Here is a 19043-nt window from a genome sequence, read left to right on the forward strand (position 1 = left end):
TGAAAGAGGTATCTTACTGCATCAGGAGTTGGAGGAAACTTGCACATAAACCCACCTTTCTTCTACTTTTTGATTATACCAGTCTTTGTTCTTGATGACTGTACTTGGTTAAGGGATTCTCTCATGCTTTGTCCTTCTGTTACACTGATGTGCCTGTTTGTGGTTATTCAGTGAACCAGATCAGGGAGTTTGTGAGTTACTTTTGTTGTTGGTAAAGTTATTTTTAGCTTGGATCAATTCCCTGGTCTTGCTTATTGCATGGCACAGTCAGGGTTGAGTGGGAGGAACTCTGTAGTTGCCCCTGAATAGAAAAGTATGTGGAACAGCACTTAAAAAACTTGCATTCGACTATATTCCCCAGCTTTAAAAAGTAGAAATAGAAGAATCAGTTCTTCACTGTTGATGGAGAACTGTGGTGGCTTTGACCACAGATTTCAGTAGTTCTACTTGATAGAGGTGTTGAAATTCTTTCCTGTTATCTGACAAAATGAGTCTGCCATGAAAAAGCAACTGCTGCCGCCTTATGTGTGGTGTTTTAGAACAAACTGGGTAGAACCCTTATCCAGGTTTTTTTTTCCCTCCTCCCCCCCTCCCCTCCCCCCTTTTGGAAATAAGAAACTGTTAACTCTTTTTACTACTGTAGGGCAAAAGAATATGAGATTGAGTACACAGATGGAGAGCTAAAGAGAATGCCTTCTGTGAGCCTGCGATAGAGGATTAAAACTGGGAGGGGGGCAGGTAATGGACCCTGCAAGTGCAGGAAGGATTTATGCTTTGTAGGCAAGCCTCCATGTTCTCTGCCTGGCAGTGCCTCATTGTGTACACATACGCAGGCACGTCGCAAGAAGAGCCAGAGGCCACGAATGCATTACAAAGAGCAAGTTTTATTTTAGTTACCTCTCTACTGGGGGATCTCCGAAGCCACACCTAAGCTCCCAGGCAGAGGTGACTCCAGTGGGGATGCAGGTGCTGGTCAGTTCAGCCCTGCTGGGAGATCACTGGGCCTGCTGAGCTCACCTGTATTTCAAGGCTTCAGGCAGGCGCAGCCTCCCGCTCTTCCACAACAAAGCAGGAATCTCAGACATAGTGATAAGGTGCCTAGAGTTTTTCACAGGCCTGTGTTATCTAACACAGAGGTTCTACTCATCAAGCACACAAGGTCAGTAAAACAATTAGTGTGATGTATGTGCTTTCTCTACAGACAGGTGCAAGTCACTTGAGCGTATTTACATTTAACTAATCTTGCCAAATCTTCCGCTATATCCCCATACAATCATCCTCATGGCTTCGGGTGATTTTTCTTTATCATCTGTATTTCTTGTGATTATCAAATCTTGCCTACTAGTAATTACTGGAGAAGTTCCTTGCTGAATGCCAAATACAAGTGTGATGTGGGAGAAAGTTAAGAACGTATCTTGTTATAGAATTGCCTCTGTTTGTAGAACTAAGCTAGTACTAATTTGATCAAACGGAATAGGTCGTTTTCATTATTTCAAGGTGTTCCACTGCACCCTCGTGCAGAGTTCCCAATCTTTGCTTATATTTTGCTGTCAGTAGCGTGGCATCAGAAGTTCTGTGCTGCACCTGTGCACAGGGGAAAACATTCAGCTTTTGGCACTGCTTATGTTTCATAGTGTGCGAACTTCAAAGTACTTGTCTCTCTGGTACAGTACACCTTTGAAAATGCTAGGCTGAGTGGAATACCATTATTACTTAAAAGGCTTAAGACAAATCATATTTATTGAGTAATTTAGCTTCGAAGGGGCATTTAGACATCCAGTCTCCCACTAAAAAGCAAGGCTAACTATTGCAGATCTCGTTGAAATTACAGGAAACAAAAATATGATGCATCCTTCCCTCACGCCCAAGTGACAGCTGCTACAGTACTTTGAAAAGTGTTAAAAATGTGTGCTATGACAGTATTTTACCAAGCTGTTACCAAAGGAAGAGAAGTCACTGCCACTGCACAGTTTGTTCAAATAATGACGGTGAAGTCTTTCTTGCTGTTTGACATTAATGACTTTAAAAAGTACTGCAGTTGATGCCTGCTTGAATCTCTGCAGTCAACAAGCAGTAACTCCACATATTCTCGAGTTAGATATTCAGAATTCAGTTCCAAGTTAACTACTATATGTGGATTGTGTTTCTTACTGACATTGTTAATTTAAAAGTTTAAAATCAAATGTATTTTTTTCCCTTCAGTAACCAAAGTAAGGAGGCTTTCATTGACTGGGCAAGATACGATGATTCACAGGATCATTTTTGTGAACTTGATGGTAAAATGTTTAAGCTTTTTCAGAGTTTATTTTCTGTCTCTTAAAAAAAACCATAAAGGATTATTTGTCTGCAAACAACCATTTAAAAAAAGTTTTAATTTTGTACTAAATGGAGATGTGACAGTTCATATCATCTTACAGGTAAATAATGTATTTTTTTACAAGGAGCATTTGATACTCTACACAGTGCACGTTCACTGTTACCTTCTGTTAGTATAGTGAACAGGAGACTTTTATGGATATAAAAAAGAGGGTAAATGGGAGGGGCTTGGCATATATTTTTAAAAAGCTTATTCTCACAAAAGAGTTTCATCTAGCACAAATACAAGACAAATTACTTGCAGCTGATTCAGTTTCTTAGTACTATATTATTTTTGTTGCTATTCTACTGTCTGTGCTTGGACTGAGTTGGTTCCTTGTCCAGCCTTCCTATGTTTCCAGATGATCTCTGCACTAAATTCACCCTTATTTGTAGGGACTTTCTTATTGTTAAAACATCAGGATACTAGGCTGTGTCTTCCCTCTGCTCCACATGTGTGAGTCTTTTTATTTGCTTGTAACATTCAAAGTTCAAATGAATGTTCTTCAGATAAATATGAGAATTGCCAAGTTCAGGAATGACTGCTTAAAGGCCTTTTTAATAAACACCTTAGAAAGCTTTCTGTGCTAGGAAAACTTGGGGCATAATGCAAGATGCTTTAATCTTCCCTTAGGTTAACGTTTGGTGTCACCTGAGAAAGTAGCAGCTGTAGTGGACTTACCAACTGTGGGTCTCTTTAGCACTTCTGTGTCTCATCTGTCAAAATTTTCTGTATAAGCTGTTTCTGTAATAAATAGTCAGTGAGCATTACTGTAGATCTGAACTGTTATATAAAATAAGCTGTTGTTGTCTCTACTGCCTACTTAAATTTTTTAAGAGGGCTCAGTTGGGAAAGATATAGTTTAGGAGCATTAATTTTAGGAGTAATACTAACTTAAGTAGTTCCTGATTCTGCCTCCATCTCTCCTTGCATCACACCCTGCTGAAAGAGGATGTGCTGCACCCAGCTGTGTTCTTCCAGTGCTTTTTTTGCACGGGCGTGCGTCTTTCTGCATGGTAAACTGATTCAGCTTACTTGACTAGCGGGAAACTAAGTCGACAACTACTTCTCATCTCCCCGATTGTTGTGATGAAGTGGCTTATCAGATGAGTTTGTGAGCTGGAGCAGGGAGAGATGAGAGAGAATAACTACTGGGATGAGGTAGAAACACTTGTTTTCTTTCTCTTCCCTCTTCTTGGTGGTGAGAGAGCTCTTCATTCACTCAACTGTAGCACAGAACCATATCACCGTTTTAAATTTTTAGTAGCTTTTTGTTTGGCTTAATGATAAACTAGATGAGGGAATTGATCTAGCTGAAAAAAACTTCATAACCCAGGTTGGCTTTCCATCTTTCTGTTGCACTGCCCCACAGACTCAAATGTATGTGGATAATGAGAAGAAAAAGCGGAGACCTGAAGTGACCAGGAAGTGTAGGAACTGCCTAGGTTAGCCATTCTGTCAAAGAAATAACACAAGCTGTAATTTGACTTTGTCTCATCTGGCACTCGCTGTGTTGTTATGCATTTTGTATCTGTCTTTCCTTTGTTTCTGTCACTACTGCTGAAGCGATGCTTAACTGCTCATGCAGAGTCATCTCTTCTTTTTAGAGTAGTATTCACTGTAGTTTCTGTGGCTTTTTTTGACATCTGACGAAATGCTCAGTGGCTCTGCTTGGCCTATTCCTATGAATAAGTCTCTGGACTACTGGCTTGTATGTAGTTTTTTTTAAGCATGACTTGCTCTTGACGTAGAATTTCAAAGAGGAGGGAATTCTTCCTGCTTTTTACTGATTGTAGCTTGAAACTTAAGTTTCTATTCATACAGAGTTTTTAAGCAGAGAGAGTACTGTTTCACAATTCTCTTTGGATATGTTGCCTGAATTTGTAGTCAGCTTTAGAGATGAGGGTATAATTTGTTGAAATGCTGATTAAATAATGTTTCTTGCCATAACCAAGACAGCGTTCTGCAATATGCTGAAAGTTTGTTCAATTAAGCAATGTGAACCAGACTTTCTGCTGGCATGCAAGGGTATCTGGGGAAAAAAGGGATTTAGCTAAGAAAAATGCAATATGTAGCAACTAAAAGATGCACTTATTTGACCTCGTCTTTATTAAGAAGCCCTTGTAGCAGTATATCCATTTCAAAAAAGCAACCCCTTCAACCAGATACTGCTGGAAAAAAATAAACCCTGAATTTGAAGCCAATTGAAAAGAAAACACTGGTTTTATCTTAGCATATGGTCAGAGAACACATTGCATGACTAGTGTTTATGGTAGAGTTGAAGAAACAACATAGAAGGTTTAGACACTGTAGAAACTAAGGTCACATGAGAGATTTTGGAAAAATTATATACTTTTAGCCTTTTATTTAGAGTGTATAGTGTTGTATTTTTATGTAAAAGGCATTCATAATCCAACTAGAAGACAGAATAGTATTATATGAGACCTCTTATTTATATTTAATTCTGTGTGACTGTTTTTTAAAATTAAATCTTTTTTTAACTGATCGGTTAGAATATGTAACAAAAGGTTTCCTATTTAGATGAGAGATCTCCAGATGCACAGTATGTGGATTTGCTGCTGAATCCAGAACGTTACACTGGATACAAGGGGCCTTCTGCTTGGAGAGTGTGGAACAGCATCTACGAAGAAAACTGCTTCAAGTAATTGGGAGGGAGAGGAAGCCTACTTCTTATGCTTGCACTTCAATTTAGCTTAAAGCTGATTTTCTTGTTTTCTATCTTATTTTCTAGGCCTCGATCTGTCTATCGTCCTTTAAATCCACTGGCACCTAGTAGGGGTGGGTCTTGCCTGTTTTATTTTCTAATGCAGTTCTTTTAACATAGTGACTATTGCTGTACAAGTGATACAAATAGTAATCTTCAGTTCGTAGGTATGCTTTCTGCTTTTTTAATTTCCTCTGTAGAGGCAGCCATCCATTTTCAATATTTAGACTAAGGTTTGTGATATTTGATTACGTACATGCTTAATCTTATGCATATGAATATGCTTAATGTCAGGGGAGCTAATGTGAAAGCTTAAGTAAGTCTCAAGCTGTTTAGTAAATGTCACAGTAATTTTCCAGTGTGGATGGGAAGGAGTTAAAGTTCAACTAAAATGTCAGCATTCCTGTATTCTTCCCTAGTGTTTTTTCCTAGAGCACTAATCACTTTAGCTCATAGTCATTCTAGTGTAATGTAGCTGTACATATTCCATCCGTAATGTTTAACGTATTAGAAATGTACAAATACTTGCGTTATATGAAGAAAGAGTGGATACTTAAGACGACTCAGTTATCTGCAGGAATGTTCAGAAAAAAAGGCATGGCAGTGACTTAAATCCCAAGTTTTCAAATTTAAGTTGAAAACTATAACCTGGTGTTCCAAATGAATCTGCTTTCTCCTGTCAATGTGTCTCATTTCCCTTAAAAATTAACTATTAACCAATAGATTGAGTTAGAAAACATCACCACACATTAGAAAGTCAAAATAGCTTTTAGAAATTATAAATACTGAAATAATATATTGTTGGTATACTAAAATAAAAATAATTTTAAGAGCAGTTTAATTCAGGGATCAGAATTTCTGAAGGGAACACTGGTCAGATTATTGAATAATGTGAACTGAAGAAGATGACTTCCTAACCATCTCTCTGAAGCTAAAACATAGCTTTCAAGTGCATGTATATCAGCTGTGACTAAGATTTCAAATTCTTAGCAACTTTCATTATTAAAAATGTGTTTAGTCTTAGGTCATCTTGAGGAAGACGGTGGAAAGTAGCCTATCTTTTTGTAGATTAAATAAGGTTTCTTGGACTTTTTTCAGTGTTTGTAGTAAAACCTGTGTTTCATTACTACTTTGCTGTGGAAATTATCTTTTAAATGCTTATGGAATTTTTTTTTCTTTCATTCCCTAAGGAGGAGATGATGGTAAGTCATCTTAATTTGCTTGACTTGCAGAAATGAAGTAAGCATTAAAGAGTTTTGGACATCTGATTTATTCACTTTATTGCCATTGCTTTAGAGGGCAGGAGAGCTATGTTTTTATGCAGATGATTGATCAAAAAAATGTTTTTATTGGGGTAATTCTTTCATTCGGAGTAGGGAGAAGGAGTGGATAAGAGCAAAATACAGTTCTGTTGTTTGTTCTTATCCTTGTAACAATGTGTCGTGATAATGTTATTGAGATAACTGAAAATGCATAAATTAAAGGATTCTTGGGTCTCCTCTGGAGCCCTGTTGATACTGATGTCAGATCAGAAGGACATTATTTTATGTACTTTCTTGAATGTCCTTGATTTTTGGGAAGGTGAGGAGAGAGTGGTGAGGAAAGGCATTTGGTCTGTCTACAGTGAGACAGACTTTAAGATTTTTCAGTCAACTGAAAGATCTCAGGCAAAACATCTGAGCCTACAGGAAGCCTTCAGACAGCAGCACTCAAGGCAAAGGCTGTCAGATATAATTACACTCTTCGTCACATCTTTCACTGCTAGTGCGTATAATCAGCTTTCACTTCCATATGCTTCTGAATGCGCTGGCCAGTAACTTAGTCATTTTTGTATTTCTCCTCTTCTGACCTCAACAGATTTAAACCAACCTCAAAGTTCAGCCACTTCTGTGCCAGTTCTCACTTTAATAACTAGATTATTTAGATTTATGTCCAGTTGGCAGCCAATGTTAGTATGCATAGTAATATAAAGAGACTGTAATGTTAAAAATGAATACTCTTCATTTAACTCTGTGCTTTGTATTTACAGGAGAATCTTTCTACACATGGCTGGAAGGTAAAGGCTCTTGGATGGGTTAATATAATGTTCAATTCACTAGAAGAAATGCTGTAGTATTTTTTCCATCTCGCCAAATATTTTTCATAGTGTAGTCTTTTTGATAAAGTGCACAGAACTTCTGAGTGCCATTCAAAGAATATTTTTTTTCTTGAGGGTGTTTGGAAATCTTCTCATTCACTTAGATGGTATACCCCTTGAACACCCTTCAGCGTTTCATCTTTTATAAAGAGGGAGTTCAATACCATATACCTTTGAATTTTCTGCTCATTTTAGGCATTTAAGGAGGAACATTATTATTACTAACATTGCTAGGCATTTATATTTGAAAACAGCTTTAAAAACATTAAAGTTTGTGATGGTTCTGTTCCCAGTATAAAACTAACATAAGTATATGTGTGTTCAGTAGGTAATTTGCTTTTTATTAATATTTAAATGGAAAGTATTATTACAGTGGTAGCAATCAAAATCACATTTTGGAGATGTGCAGGAAAGTAAATCAGTTTAATGGACTTTAATATTAAACTTAGTTTATTCTGCCTTTCATAAGCTTTTACTTGTCTGGTTGGAAATTTCTAGCTGGTGGTGTTGTAGGAAAGCATACAAATTTATGTACTTTTTAAAATGTGATGACTGTAAATGAGGCCATATCTCAGCCTTACAGAGGCTTTACCATCAGCTCTTCCTGCTTCCATTTGTGGAGACTGGAGTGACTGGGAAAACACCCAAACATATATCTGAGAAAGAAAAAAGCTCCTAAATTTGAAGTGTAATCTCTTTCTCTGGGTCTATGTGGTATTATAAGTAATTTCTGCATTTAAATTATATTTTGTCCACCCAATGCCATTGTTTCTTCTGTTTATGCTGTAGAAGTCTGTATCTGTCAAAGTCATATTTTTCAATGTTTTGCTCTTTGCATTTAAACCTTCAGTGAATTTACAGTAGAGCTGGGAAGATATATTTTTTGCTGGTTTCCAATATCATAAGGTTTTCTGGGGGTTTTGATGTTTTTTCTGTGAGGTCACTACTCTAATTCAGTGGTAGCTTTGATTCTAATTAGGATGGGTCACATTATAGTTCTGTCTTCCAGACTGCCAAAATTCTAGACTATTTCAAATACATTGCTCAAACAATGTAAGCATCTTATTTTGATGTGGCACTGTACTAATTGACCAGATACTTATTTAACTGTATTTACTGGAACACTGAAATATCAATTCTTAGTATTTCTTTATATTTAAAAAGAAAGTATACTTTTCCTGTGATGGATTTAAGGGCTTATTAACAATGCTGATGTATTGTAATTGTAACTTAAAAGTTAAACGATCCTGACTTGCATCACTGAAATATCAAGGTATATTCATTTTAATATATTATTTCCAGTATTTAGTTTGGGTCTGTTTTTCTTTTATCCTGGACAGGTCTTTGCCTTGAGAAAAGAGTGTTTTATAAACTCATTTCTGGACTTCATGCTAGCATCAACTTGCATCTGTGTGCAAATTATCTTCTTGAAGGTAATTTAAATCTAGGTAAAATTACTGAATTGAATTCTACAATATCTGTAACATGTACTTGGTTTTTTCTGGAAGTTTTGGATGTGTACTTAGTTGCTTACTTTTTCAAAGTCTGTATGTTTTATTCCCCCTGCCCTTTTTTTTTCCCTCTGTGTAGAAACCTGGGGGAAGCCTCGCTGGGGACCAAATGTGAAAGAGTTCACTCGCCGCTTTGATCCTATTGAAACAAAAGGAGAAGGACCAAGGAGGCTCAAAAATTTGTATTTCTTATATTTGATAGAGCTGCGTGCTTTGTCAAAGGTTGCACCATACTTTGAGCGTTCAGTTGTTGACCTTTACACTGGAAATGGTCATGAAGATGCTGAATCTAAAGCTCTCTTACTAGATATCTTCAGGGATACAAAGTAAGGCATAGGATTTTGGTTCTTTAATCAATAGTTTGAAATTCTCAGTTACATTTGCAAGTGAGAATAGATGACTTCTTGATAGGATAGGAGAAGGAGGAGAGTGGAATGGAGAAATAAAATTAAATAATGAGAGAGAACAAGAAGGATTTGCACGTTTGATGAGAAGAGATGGATTGTTTTGAGGTTTGAATATACCAGTCTTTAAAAAACAAAAACCACACACGTACAGAACAGAACCAAAAAAAAAATCCCCAAACAGAAACAAACAAAGAAAGAGAAAAAAACACAACCCCATGCAACACCCTGGGCTACTCCCTATTTGTTGCTTTTTCTGATTCTTTAGCATAAGACATACATGATTTATTTTGAAAAGGAAGAGAGTACATGTAGTCTTTTAACAATCCAGTGAGTAATCCAGCTTTTATCATAGACTTATCCTCTGGGGTTTTAGCCATCCCTTCTTCCTTCCGTTTACTCTAAGGTTCTTTAGTCTGGTTCCTTTGCTCACCTTCTCACTAATTTTGTGATTGGTAACATGCTGTGTGGCTTCATTGCTGTTCCTAGTCATAATCTTACTACATATTTGAGATGTGGTCAAACAACCATCAGCTTAAAGGCAAACATTAAGACAATTTCAGTGTGTATTAGAAAAACATCTCGATCAGTGGCAATAGAGTGAAGAAAATTCTTAACAAAACTGTAAATGACAGATTTCAAGTTACGGAGATTGAACAGTAAAACTGATACCATTCAGTAAATTTTTAAGAGCTATTCTGCAAAGACTAGGAACTCTGGAAAGTATTTTACACTGATGACATCAGCTACTCACCAAGCTTGATGGAACACTAAAGTTCATGCCAATGTTTTTTTGTTTTGTCTTTATTAGGTCCTTCCATATGCACTTCGATGAAAAGTCCATGTTTGCTGGAGATAAAAAAGGAGCGAAGTCATTAAAGGTAAAGCTAGTTTTCTGAACGACATCCAAAATACCACTTTGGAATTAAATTGTGCTATTTTCTGAAAGTCTCTCTACCTACCAGAAGCATACTGCTGAGAGTAGAAAAGCCATGGATAAAAACTTAGAGAATTGTATCCAAGGCCTCTTAATCTACTTTACAGTAAATGACTATAAGGTGTTGTCCTGAGCCAAGCAGACTGAAATTGCTGGTTTAGTGCCTTGGGTCTGTCATCAGGACTGTGGTGAAGCAACTGGGTTGAGTTGGCATTACCAGTAGATGCAATGGTGTTTTTTAAATACAGTATTTGTTTCACATGAGCATCTGAAAAAACAAACAAAACAACCAGTGATGTTTACTTACAAAACAGATGCCCTATGTAGTAGAATATAATATAATATTTTACTTAACATTGGAAAAACATAATTCCTAGACATAGAACCCAATGTGAATGTTGCTACTACCTAGCAACTTCCAGTGTTAATGTGCTAGTGCTCAGATTGGTATGGGCTACAATTCCACAGTTGGAGTGTGGCTCAGGAATAAAGGTCTGTTTCAATACTGATTAGCACTTTTAATACTTATTTCAGTAGTAGTATGGAATTTCATCAGCATTAGAAAGAATGCTATTGGAAAGTTGCCAGTAATTTATCAGCCCAGCTAGTGTTTTTTCTGACCTTAAATATTTAATTGAGAACATCTTATTTAGTTCTGTGCTGTGCTTGCTTCCAGTATGACTGAACCTGCAGAGCAACAATCTACCCACAGCTTTGGACAGGAACTGTCTTTTGCAAATTGTAACTTGTTTTCCTGTTTGTCAAAAAGGGGTAGGTTGATTCAAAGGGATTTGAATAATGCAAGGAAATTGGCCAGGGACAACAGATATGGTACTTATAGCTCAGCAAATTTTGAGAAAGTTGGGAGAAACTCAGTGTATAGAATCCAAGCATAACCCTGCATGTCCTGTATTTTTGTGGTTTTTTTCGAGGAAATAAGAATCTGTGTTTACATGGACCTTTGTTATGGCCTGACTACATATGATTGTGGCTTTGTTCAGTTTTAGTAATAAAGAATTGATATTGCAGTGGTACTAGATTAGTTAACCTTCTGTTTTTGTAAAACTAAGGAATTACTTTAAGTTAACCCTTTTTATTTTGTTTTTAACTGATAGGAAGAATTCAGGTTGCATTTCAAGAACATATCCCGCATAATGGATTGTGTTGGATGTGACAAATGCAGGCTGTGGGGCAAACTGCAGGTAAAGGTTATTTTGTGTGTGTGTTTGCATGGCGGTTGGGCAGGTTAGAAGATAAGAATCTATTTTAGTTTGGCAGGGTGCCTCTTAAGTCATCATTCAGAGTTTCTGTACATGGTTGGTCTTTGATATCCTTACCTATATATTAAAAATAGACATATGTTTAGTTCTCTGTTAAACAATTTATTTTAAAAATTTTGTTAAAAAAAATTTGTTTGTTCAAGAGCTGTTTAGTTCACTAAAAGGTATAGTTTATATTTTCTGAAAAAAATGTATTTAAAGCAGATGCTTCACAGCAAAGTCTTACTGGCAGTCAATATCTGTATTTGGTGATCAGATGAGCCTTGCAGACTCATCTGTGGGAAGTCTTCGTGGAAATACAGCACTTGCTTAATTGTGAGAGAGTCCAGAGTGAGATTTTTGCTTCACAAATTGAGGCATATGAAAAAGAAGCAATTCGTATTTTCACAGTTTATGCAGAAGGCAACAAATGGATGCAAAGGTGCACAGTAAAGCTGGAAGCTGAAAAACCATTTTAGTTTCTGGACACTTACTATTTTTATTGTATTGAGAACAAGATTTTTAACCTCAAGGCTAATGTTAAGTCCAGACTGAGAGCAGTTGTTACTTTGGGGTGCCTACTGTACTATACTGCTGTATAACATTAAGCTTATCAGAATTCAGTTTTCAAAGAAATTTTTAACATAAAAAAATTGGTGGTCTCTGCTGAATTTCTGAAGTTCTGCCTACTCTGTCCTAGTTAATGCTTCTGATCTGTTGTTGTTTTTTTCCTTCTCACACAAAACAAAATAGCGCCAGATTTCCTGACCTATAAAATTCTCTTGCAGCCACCCTCAACCACTTCTTGTCAAAACCCCGTGGTTGTTTCTGTAGCCCGATTAAAAGGTTGTCATGGTTTAACCTGAGCTAGCAGTACAAATAAGAATAGCTGCTTCTGTTCTATTTCTGTATAGAAAATGGGTGTTGAAACTGAAACTGTGATGTCTGCCACTGGGACTGGAGGTGGAAAAAGCAGAAGAGTTGTGATACCACATAATAAAATCTAGTTTGACTTGGAAGGGGGAGAGGAGAAGCAAAGGGGAGATCTGGTCCAGCAGCTCCTGGGGCATCTGTAAGGGAAGGGGCAGGAGGGAGCTGGCAGTGGTGTAACAGGTGGGTGTTCATGGTGCATCTGGTGTGGCTGAGAAGAAAAAAGATGGGAAGGGAAGAGATTAAAAACACAAGGGTGAAGCATGGGTGTACCTGAGGAAACAAATGTTCTGAAATAAGTGACTGAACCTGGTACACAGTCAGTGGCAACCATTTCTATTAGTGTCCTGGTCTGTGGGCAGTTATTTGGGTGTGTGTCAATGTAAAAGAATTGGTACTAAAGTTTGCCTACATTAGTAATTTTTAAACTTTTTTACAGTTTTCTGAGAGTTCAATGCAGTGATCTTACAGATGTTAAAACACTGGACTTTTCTTGCAGACTCAAGGCTTAGGAACTGCTCTGAAGATCTTGTTTTCTGAGAAAGAAATACAGAGCCTTCCTGAGCATAGCCCATCAAAAGGTTTTCAACTCACACGTCAAGAAATAGTTGCTCTTGTAAATGCCTTTGGAAGGTAAGTTTTTGTCATTTGTATAGTGGAAAAAATATAAAATGTCAGTATCAACACTCAGGGTCTGTGGAAAGCTGGTATTGTACATGTAGTTGCAGCTTTTAAAGGCTGAATTATTAGTAGTGATATTGATAAACTTAATGCCATCAAACTGAGTATGTAGGGTGCTGATTATTAGCCTTGGTGGTTGTCACGGTCCATTTGGTGATGGACTCGTGATGGTTCATTTTGTGCTTCAAGATCAAGGTAAATTAAGGTAACCAAAATGCCAAGGGGTTGTAATTGTCTATTGGGATCCAATTCACCTATTGATCTCAAAGCTCAAATTCCATCTTGTGAAAGCTGGATTTAAGTCTCAAACAGTCTTAAGCATTAGGCTTTGGGTATGTCTCTTCTTCAGATCCTTAATATAACTATCTGGTCCCATTTAAAAGAATGTAATTAGTGTTTTATTACCTCTGGTTAGAGATTTTTAGATGTTTAATGAAGATGTAAAAAATTAAAACATATCTAAACTTTAACCCCTGTAATATATTATGTAAATCGAACTGAGAGTCAGATAGTAAATCTTTAGAGGGAAAGTAGCATCTTAGTTAATCTTTGGAACAGAATCATGTTCAAAAAAACAAATGGAAGCCCCCACGGAAGATGGTGATTTGCACTGCACTTTGACACTTGACTTAATAACACTTAAGGGGTTTTTGTTTTACAGGCTTTCCACGAGTATAAGAGAACTTCAGAATTTTAAAGTTTTATTACAACAAACTAGGTAATGAAGGCCTTTGCACAACCCATTGATGAAGACCATTTACATGACTGCATTGAGCAGAGGGAACTGATCCTTACAGGACCCACATGAACTGATAAAAAGTAAAGTCAAATACCAACTTGAATATTTATGTTTGAACTAGGAACGGTTATTAATTAGAAAATATATTTATGAATGAAATATATAGTTTTAAAATGTGTAAATTATGACGATCTGTTTATTTTTTAAGTTCTCTGCTCACAGTTCTGTTGTACTGAAACTTCATAAATTTTCTTTTTTCCTTTTTGAGACAGGTTTTTTATGTTAAAACATATGTACCTCCACCCTGACTTGGCCTGTCTGTAGAGAGGTGGTTCACCTCTCAGTTCTCCCCAGTACTGAGTACATTCTCTATATTCTGAGGACTGGGTGTGCCGATTCTGGCTGTCTAAAAGAAAAAACAAACAGAAAAGGAAATAGGGCTCTTGTTGAGTTCTGACTACTTACTGTAATAATGAAACTTACTTAAAAATAGGAAACTTACTGAGCAGAAAATGTTGAGATCCTCTGCATCGTGCTCATATCAAGCTTTTGTTTTCCTTAAGTGCTGCTTTCCAGAATTTCCTTTTTTCTTTAAAATAACCACCTTGTCTGTGGTGCAGCACAGTTGGAAGTGACTCTTCTGCAGCCCCTTGGCTACCTCCATTTGCTTGGGAGTAGGGTAAGGACGGGGCAGAGGTTTGTGGAGTGCTGCTTGCCGAAAAGCTGCTGCAATCAAATTCGCATCTAGCCCATTTTGTTTTCTAGATTGTAGTCCCAAATTCAGTTTCCAGAAATGGTCTTTTTAATGTCTAAAATGTTAAAATAGCATACTTCATTCTTGGAGCCATGGAAATAATTTGCTTTTTATGGATTATGTTTTAGTGCTATGTGAAAAGGTCAATGCAAAAATTAAGAACTTGTTTTTGTAGTCACTTTTAAAAAAAAGATGCTTTTTAAAATTCGTAATCACACTGACATTTAGTACCGCATACTCTATCTATGCAATCCCTAACTGTATCTTCTTTAAAAGGGTATTCAGCATAATAAAACGGGTAACTTTCATAAAATAAGAAATTACTTGTGTATCATTGTCCACAGCTGTCGATGATAATTTACCATTGTCTAAAACAGAATTCAGAAACAGAACTACTGATTAGTAGCAACCAAATATTGGTTTAAATTTAAAATGAAGTAATATTTTTTTTCAAACCAGCATGTCAAAGCGAAGTTAGGAATGATGAATGTAGGAAGTGCCGGTACAGTGTAGATAACATCTCTTGTTTTTAAAAATAAGTCTTTGCAAAATAAAGTGCTCTTAAACATTTTTCACCCTACCAGATATTTAGTGACCTGTTTATATAATGGATTGTAACAGTATTGGCTTCCATAACATGGTCCTTTACAGCTGAGAATTTCTGAAAGCTGGAATACACTCTGTGTCCTGTTTTTCCAAACTAGCCTCAAATTTCTACCTGACTGGAAATGAGGCTGTGCTGCTGACACTTGCTATTATTAAAAAATGTTGTTTTTCCAAGAAACAGTGTTGAGTCAAACCAGGATAAGCTAAATGTAAGGGAAAAATAAAAATGGGGGGGGGGGGTGAAGGACGATCCTCAAAGTTATGGTGATAGTTGCACAAATTGGCAATGAACTGGTATCCAGTTGGAAGCTCCTGTTTAAGCCAGTAGATAATTTAAAGAGCTATTCGAGAAAGCTGATGCCAGCCTGGGGATATGCTGTTCTTACCCAGCAGCCTCTCTTGCCAGTGGGCACCCACGTGTGAGTGAGTCACCACAGGCTTCCTTTTTCTAGTTGATGGAGAAGGGCAGTGATTTCTCGGTGGGTTCATCTGGCCTGTTCCAAGCTCTGTATGATATACTCTGCAATGCAGCGATTTGCACCCTGGAGTTTATTTTTCTCCATCAAATGGAAGCAGGAATCCAGGCTCAGATGTGAGCACCTATGTTTGGTAAATGAGCAACAGCCTGAGTACCTAACTCTTCTCAATAACTGTATATATAGAAAGCGTGTGTTTTTTCAGTTGGCCACTAATTCCTTGCCTTTTGGATTGACCTGCAGGGGCTAAAACCCGCAGGCTCAATTGCATGACAAACACTGTATAGCTGGGATTTATTTTTATTATATATTATAGTGCCTAAAGCTTTAGGCAGGATTTTCTAGTTGTAAATAAATGGTGTTGGCTGTGCTGCCCCAGGAAAGACCTGAGTCTTGGAATTGTTTCTTCCCTTTTTCCCCTTGCTTTGTGGGGAAAGCCAATTGCTTCCAGCCTTCTTCTGGGGGTGCAACTTGCTATTTTTTCTTTCTTTCTTTCCACCCGTGCCTGGCTAAAATCCATGGACACTGGAGCAGCATCACATACCAGCATCATACACTTGCTCATGAGGCATGCAGGAGATTTGGGCCAGCAGATCCAGGACACCTGCTCCTTGCAACCCTCACTGATGCAATGAAGGCAAGGGTAGTACCATGGGGTAAGGAGATGGGAAGCTTTGCTGCTTTTCCGTTGTGTAATGAAGACACAGGAATGCAACTGAACAGCAAGTGCTGTGGATGGGGAAGTTCTGTTGCATTTGAAGGTACATCTCGCTTGGTGGTCAAATATGGAAGGCATTTCATTTGTCATGGTAGAAATAGGACATAAGATTTTTTTCTTGTTACAAATGAGTTGAAGTAATTTTCCTGTTACCATTTTACTGCATCTGATGTACATTCTGTGACTGTGCTGCCTATGAAGTTTTGCCATGTGAGTTGGATGACTTAGTTCTTTACATGTTAAATTAAATTTTAGAAATTTACAGATATGTTTTTATACTAAAGAATAAGGTTGGTGACACTGTTCATGACCTGTAAACAATTTTAAATTCCAGCTCCCTGTTGGAAATCAGCTTCTCAATGTTGTCTGCCATTTCTTTCAGAGTAAAAGTACATTTCTTTTTAGAAATGACACAATGATTGTAATCCCAGAGGTAGTGAGAAGACAGAGAAGAATAGTTTGTCTTTCACAAGTTGTGAAGACTTAGGCGAAATGGTAAAATTCTTGGTGCAAACTGCACAAGTAACCTGTAAGGTGCTGTTGCTGAACAACTTGCTCTTCAGTGCCTGCAGAGGAAGGTGAGAATATAGATTTAAAACAGCAAAATACAGAGACCTGTGTAAGCTGGAATAACAGAAGTGGTTTTCTACTTCAGCTGATGATTTGTGCTGTATGTCATGATATGTGCATGGAATACACTGTGCCACACTTTCTTGAGTTGTGTTTTGATGGCTGGGTCACCTTTATCTGACCTTGCTTTGTGCTTTTCTGGAAAATGGCCTGTAATATATTGTAAATAATCTAGATGCTTATGTTTATAAAGTAGCAATCAGCAGTTCATCACTTTACAATTCCTCCATATAGCTAGCCTATTAAAAAGGAATATTTATTAAAATCAAAATCAATGTTGGAACTGTTTACTGAGATCTAAACAATTCTGAATCTTTGCTGTTTGAATCTATTAAATGCGAATTAAAGTATTTTCTGCTACAACTTCTTTTGTGGATGGACTTTTTGGATTTTAATTTTAAAATGTTTTTTCTTTTCATTGCATTTACCTTTCAACTGCACTTGGTAGAAAATGTACAACTTAAATTATTTACATGTCAGTCATTTAAGCTTAGGATGATGAGCAGGCTTTCATTTTCACTTTAATTATGCTCACAAGAGGAATGTAACCAGTGTGCCTGTTGCCATTTACAGTACGTTGTAGCCTGTCAGCACATCAGAAATGAATGTGGCAGAATTACAATTTGCTTGTGTATGAATATGGCCAAATTACCCACTGTTTAATTTCAATTGTTTTAAGAAGCAAAACGGCTTATTTTGAAATGAAGTTTGGCCTGTTGTGCTCCTTTCTCAGAATGGCTTATAAAATCAATTTTGTAAATATTTTTTCTGATTGGTTTACCCAGTGGGGCTCATCGTGTGAAATTATTCTCTCTACAGGGTTTCTTCAGTTTTCTGTTTAACTCCATGTATGTATTTTTAACAAATTACCTCACTAAAAATGATACACATATTTCATCCTCAGTTTAGGTGGGTAAATATCTGTTACACAGGAGATAATCATTAGAGCAATCTATTTAAAATTTAATGTCTGTACCTTTCACATTGTTTAAATCTCCTGTGTCTGAGAGTGCTTAATTCATTACTGTGATTGGTTGCAGTCACTTTTAATTTCACTTTTTTGCACGCATACTGTGGCACAGGGATTAAGCTTGTTTTAGGTACAGAATTCTCCTAATTATTTGTTTTTGCTGTGCAGCTATATCTACTGTGAAGAAAATGTAATTCCTGCAGACTTTTCTTGCACTAGGTCTTCGGGCAGTTTTGTACAAACATCATTGTAGAATTCCAAAGTTTAATAAAATTTCTGTTCTTCTTCCAACCTTGTGGCACCATTTTTAATCTCTGGGTGATAGTTTAATTGGCTTATTTTCTTCAGTGAACACTGGAGAAGTGAAGGACCTAATGGAAGCTCTGGAGGGCAAACAAATGGCGGGGTGCTTCTGCCAGAGGCAAGGCTCGTGCTTTGATTTTACCACAAAGGCCCCAAACATCAAAGACCCTGTGGAAGACTTGGAATGTGAGTGTGGCACCACAATGCTTTTGGCTTCCTTGCAGAGTTGATCAGATCTACTCCCCAACCCTTCTTTTTTTCCTGTATATCCTCTGTGAAAGGTCCATAAGAATTGTCTACTTCTTATGCTTCCTGAGGTTGAATATGAGGAAAACAACAAGCCTGTCCACCTCAAAACAAACTACTTTTATAGAAGTTAAGAAATACTGTTCTCCTAGGGAAATGTGGGTTGTGTTACAGTATTTGTTTCACGTGCGGAAGGAGAAAAAGATGCAGGCCATGCAGAATTCTTTCCAGTAGATCACACCAGTGAGTACTTGGCACCATAAAGAAACCTGAAGTAGTGTTAGTAGCGTCTGCTCACCGTAGATTAGTATTCATTATTTATAGGCTTACTATGTGCAAATATCACCTATTAGAATGGTGTTTATCCACCATTTCCCCCACAAACCACCAGATCTATCCCTGAATATACAAGGCTGAAGCACAGCTTTGCTGACTTTCTGCAGAATTTATTCTCTATGTGCACTTGAGGATTTTCCTGCTTTATGTATTCCTGGCTCTTGTTTTGTTCCCCAACTGTGGTTCCTAGCTTTATATTAAATAAATAAGTATTGTTATATGTATCCATCTCCCTGGTAAGCTATTTGAATTACTCTTCTATGTGATATACCAAGAACTTATTGATAGAGATTATCACAGAAGTTTAATTTTTCAGACTTACAAA

At 37.1% G+C, this 19043-nt stretch overlaps 1 protein-coding gene across 2 annotated transcripts in view; it reads left to right on the forward strand.

The window, feature by feature from the left end:
- ERO1B (endoplasmic reticulum oxidoreductase 1 beta) overlaps positions 1–18118 on the forward strand; it is a 33258-nt gene extending 15140 nt beyond the window's left edge. The window contains exons 6-16 of one of the 2 annotated variants that reach the window (XM_082049383.1): positions 2203–2276; positions 4898–5018; positions 5109–5155; positions 6272–6283; positions 7111–7137; positions 8559–8651; positions 8809–9055; positions 9945–10014; positions 11186–11272; positions 12759–12892; positions 13602–18118. In XM_082049383.1, coding sequence (XP_081905509.1) covers positions 2203–2276; positions 4898–5018; positions 5109–5155; positions 6272–6283; positions 7111–7137; positions 8559–8651; positions 8809–9055; positions 9945–10014; positions 11186–11272; positions 12759–12892; positions 13602–13662 — 973 coding nt within the window. In that variant the 3' untranslated portion in view covers positions 13663–18118. The remainder of the gene's footprint in view (positions 1–2202; positions 2277–4897; positions 5019–5108; positions 5156–6271; positions 6284–7110; positions 7138–8558; positions 8652–8808; positions 9056–9944; positions 10015–11185; positions 11273–12758; positions 12893–13601) is intronic. The other variant, XM_082049384.1, reaches the window with a different exon arrangement.
- The last annotated feature ends 925 nt before the right edge of the window (positions 18119–19043 follow it).

This window comes from Streptopelia decaocto, assembly GCF_964273445.1.
Source record: "Streptopelia decaocto genome assembly, chromosome: 3".
Classification (NCBI taxonomy): domain Eukaryota; kingdom Metazoa; phylum Chordata; class Aves; order Columbiformes; family Columbidae; genus Streptopelia; species Streptopelia decaocto.